Source organism: Chionomys nivalis, chromosome 7, assembly GCF_950005125.1.
Source record: "Chionomys nivalis chromosome 7, mChiNiv1.1, whole genome shotgun sequence".
NCBI lineage: Eukaryota > Metazoa > Chordata > Mammalia > Rodentia > Cricetidae > Chionomys > Chionomys nivalis.
In genome coordinates this window covers 48,503,336-48,507,126 of record NC_080092.1, presented here as the reverse complement: position 1 = coordinate 48,507,126, position 3,791 = coordinate 48,503,336, and the positions used below count along the sequence as shown (strand labels likewise).

Below are 3,791 nucleotides of genomic sequence, written 5' to 3'. Positions count from 1 at the left end.
TCCTGGGGGTTCTGATGTCTCCTTTCTCTTCTCACCTACTGGTGTGGATCCTGGGGGGTTCTGATGTCTCCTTTCTCTTCTCACCTACTGGTGTGGATCCTGGGGGGTTCTGATGTCTCCCTTCTCTTCTCATCTACTGGTGTGGATCCTGGGGGTTCTGATGTCTCCTTTCTCTTCTCACCTACTGGTGTGGATCCTGGGGGGTTCTGATGTCTCCCTTCTCTTCTCATCTACTGGTGTGAATCCTGGGGGTTCTGATGTCTCCTTTCTCTTCTCACCTACTGGTGTGGATCCTGGGGGGTTCTGATGTCTCCCTTCTCTTCTCATCTATCGATATGGATCCTGGGGGTTCTGATGTCTCCCTTCTCTTCTCATCTATCGATATGGATCCTAGGGGTTCTGATGTCTCCCTTCTCTTCTCACCTACTGGTGTGAATCCTGGGGGTTCTGATGTCTCCTTTCTCTTCTCACCTACTGGTGTGGATCCTGGGGGGTTCTGATGTCTCCCTTCTCTTCTCATCTATCGATATGGATCCTGGGGGTTCTGATGTCTCCCTTCTCTTCTCATCTATCGATATGGATCCTAGGGGTTCTGATGTCTCCCTTCTCTTCTCATCTACCGATATGGATCCTAGGGGTTCTGATGTCTCCCTTCTCTTCTCATTTACCTTTGACTCAACACTCTGCTCTATTCTCCGAGCTCTGGGGCCAAATGTAGACTCCAATAAAAGAGAGAATCATTATTTCCTTCCTCCATCTCAGCAATGACCTTTGCTCCCTTACCTCCTAATCAAAAGGGAGTGTCAAGCTGCACCCACCTGCGGAGGAGGGTGTAAGATCAAACGGACCAGGGCTCCCGTGTCAGTCCTCCGGGAAGAGCTGCCATCTGACTCTGGGTTGTAATGTCCAGACCAGTGTTATTTTCCGGTTTCACTTCTGTGTCCAAATCTTACAGGTAGCTCTTACGTTGTTCCATGCAGTCAAGTGAGCTACATGCCTAGCTGCGACATACGACTAGGCCAGTGAAAGCTCAAAGCCAGTTTTTAAACTTCAAGAGCTCTGAGGCTGGTCTAGGCACACGTGTTTGTTCTATGTATTAGTCTTTGTGAGGAGCAGGGAAGGGGCACTTCTGAGGGAAGCGGACTCTGTCCCATCTGATGTCAGGTGCAGGAGGGAACCGAGAGAGAAAGGCCATTCTGGATGGTTCTGCTCTGCTTGCTCCCACACAGCCCAGCTCACACCCCCTCAGGCACACAAGGCCATTAGCAGCTGCTGGGGCCTTCCATACTTTCCTCAAGCTAGAGCCATCCCCTGACCCCTCCGTACAACGGGGAGTCAAGACGGGCTCTTTTCTCCCGTGTTCTATACTGAAGGGAGAAAGGTCGTGTGTGTGTGTGTGTGTGTGTGTGTGTGTGCGCGCACGCGTGCGTGCGTGCGTGCATGTGTGTGTGTGTGTGAAGTGGAATCATTGGGGCCTGCTAGAAGAAGGAAGAATGTAGAGAAAATGATCCCTAAAGAGAAAGCATCCACTCCGTGTTGTCCTGACTTGTCCATCACAACATTAACGTGAGCCTAGACGTACAGAATCCTCAGCTGAGGCTCAGTCATCCACCCACCCACCTGCCCATGCCATCCTGGCCTGTTCCTGCCTGTCTGAGCCTCCTTTACCCCCTTGCCAGTCAGGTCTTGTGTGCACTCACCTCGTCCCAGTGGGGCATTTGGTGGGGGGGAGGGGGCTTCATGTCCAGGTGGCTCCAGGTTCTTAGCTGCATACGCCACCTGCATCTCTCTTGTCCGTGGCCACACTAAAAGTCCAGCTTCTCAAGAGGCACCTCAATATTGAAGGAATACCAGGCAAGCCAGAAAAGTAGGCTCAAGGCCAGGATCAGAGCCCCTGTGTAGACGAAGAAGTCCCAGTAGTTCAGTGTGGCGAAGATCCCCACCAGCAAAAGGACCAGGCCCACAGCGTCGCTCAAAAGAGCCACAATGAGGAAAAATACACAGCGCCCGAGATGGCATCTTGTACAAGGTCTGCCCAGGAGCATTGCCCAGGAGCAGCGGGAGGAGTCCAGCTGCGCTCCTGGGGCTGATTTGCATGGGAGGTGGCAGTCCTGTGTTGTCTCTCCCTGTGGGTGTGAGCAAATGCATGAGCTGGTGCGTCTTGGAACAAGGAGGAAGTCCACGTGGGTCCACCTTTATGAGCCTGGCAGCCAGTGGGGCAGGATATTTCTTAACTGTTTCACGGTTCAGGAATGATCCCAGCCCAAACAATATGACATCGCTGCTGATTGGACTGGCGCTTGCCAGGATCAGCAAGGCTATGTGCCTGAGAAGTGAGCCTCAGGTGGATTTGCAGTCAGAGGTCCTGTGACCCTGGAAGAGGATGTCTCCCCTGTTCTCTGATGTGAGAGTCGGCCAGCCTGAAGGCCCTGAATTCCCGAGAATGGAGTCCGCACCTACTGTGAGAAAGCAGGGCTTGCCTTCTCCCGTGATTTTCGCCCTGCTGTTTGTTCCTGGTGGGAAAAGGAGGGGATTCAAAAATTAATTACATTTGTTCTTTGTTCATGTGTGGGTTTTTTGTTCCATTTTATTTGCTTTTTTATTTTTTATTTTATTTTTATCTATCTATCTATCTATCTATCTATCTATCTATCTATTTATTTATTTTTGAGACAGGGTTTCTCTGGGTAGTCTTGGCTGTTCTGGAACTCACTCTGTAGACCAGGTTGGGCTAGAACTCCACAGAGATCCTCTTGCCTCTGCTTCCTGAGTATTGGGATTAAAGGCATATGTCAGCACTGCCTGGCTCCTATGTATTTATAATGAATCCTAAATTATTGAATGTCCTCCCCCCTGTTATCTCTCTCACTCCTGCCGTCCCTCCCCCATATGAATAGGAGCCGGTTGACACTTGTAGATTTGGAAATGGAGCTGTAATGGTCGCTTCTTCAACACTAGCCAGTATTGTCTTGGCCTTTTGGATTCTCAAGTCGATTTCTAAAGGGTGTAAGTTCCTTAAAATGATGGACAGGAGAGATAAGAGCAGATGGGGAGATGGGGAGAAGTTAGGATGAGAAGATTCTCTTCTTTCTGTCGGCATTGTATTCAATATGAGTCAACGGAACTTCCCAAGTACCAGCCCAGAGGTCTTTGCCCGCTCCAGTGACTGTTTCCCACACCAACTAGTTTTTTTTCCTTGTCTTACCTCTCGTGGTGGATGATGCTAATCTGCCCATACAGATACTGTGAGCATGTGTGAATATGACAAGTAAGGTTTTTTTTCTTTCATGGTGGCTACTTACAAGATGAACAAACTGAAGATCACATGAGAAAAATGCATAGCCCAATCCCCTCAGCAGAGTCACACAGGTGAGCATGGCTCTGTCCCCATTCAGGATGAAGCCTCAGATGAGGTACCAACCCTTTTCAAGCTTCGGTTTTCCCAGACAAAGTAAATAATTTCTATTCCCCATCTTCCAGAAAGAATGAGAATAAAGAGGAGGTTCTCATTTAGTTCACTTAGTTTTCTATGTATATAAGCTTTGAAGGAAGAGAAACTTGCAGAAAACGTATTGGGGAAGGAGAGTGGAGGCACAATACAAGCCAGAGGTTTCAGGATCCAAAGCACCTTAAGATTTGATTCAATGGGGCTGGAGAGATGGCTCAGTGGTTAAGAGCACTACCTGCTCTTCCAAAGGTCCTGAGTTCAATTCTCAGCAACCACATGGTGGCTCACGACCATCTGTAATGAGATCTGGTGCCCTCTTCTGGCCTGCAGGAATACATGCAGG

At 49.3% G+C, this 3,791-nt stretch overlaps 1 protein-coding gene across 1 annotated transcript; it reads right to left on the bottom strand.

Annotated features, from left to right (window-relative positions):
* Positions 1 to 1,805: 1,805 nt before the first annotated feature.
* On the bottom strand, positions 1,806 to 2,045 carry Tmem238l (transmembrane protein 238 like). Its single transcript, XM_057773532.1, has one exon. The coding sequence runs from the start codon at positions 2,043 to 2,045 to the stop codon at positions 1,806 to 1,808; it is 240 nt and encodes a 79-aa protein (XP_057629515.1).
* Positions 2,046 to 3,791: the final 1,746 nt, after the last annotated feature.

What these genes read in the sequence shown, in the direction of transcription:
- Tmem238l (XM_057773532.1), bottom strand. Translation starts at nt 2,045, where the DNA reads ATGCTCCTGGGCAGACCTTGTACAAGATGCCATCTCGGGCGCTGTGTA.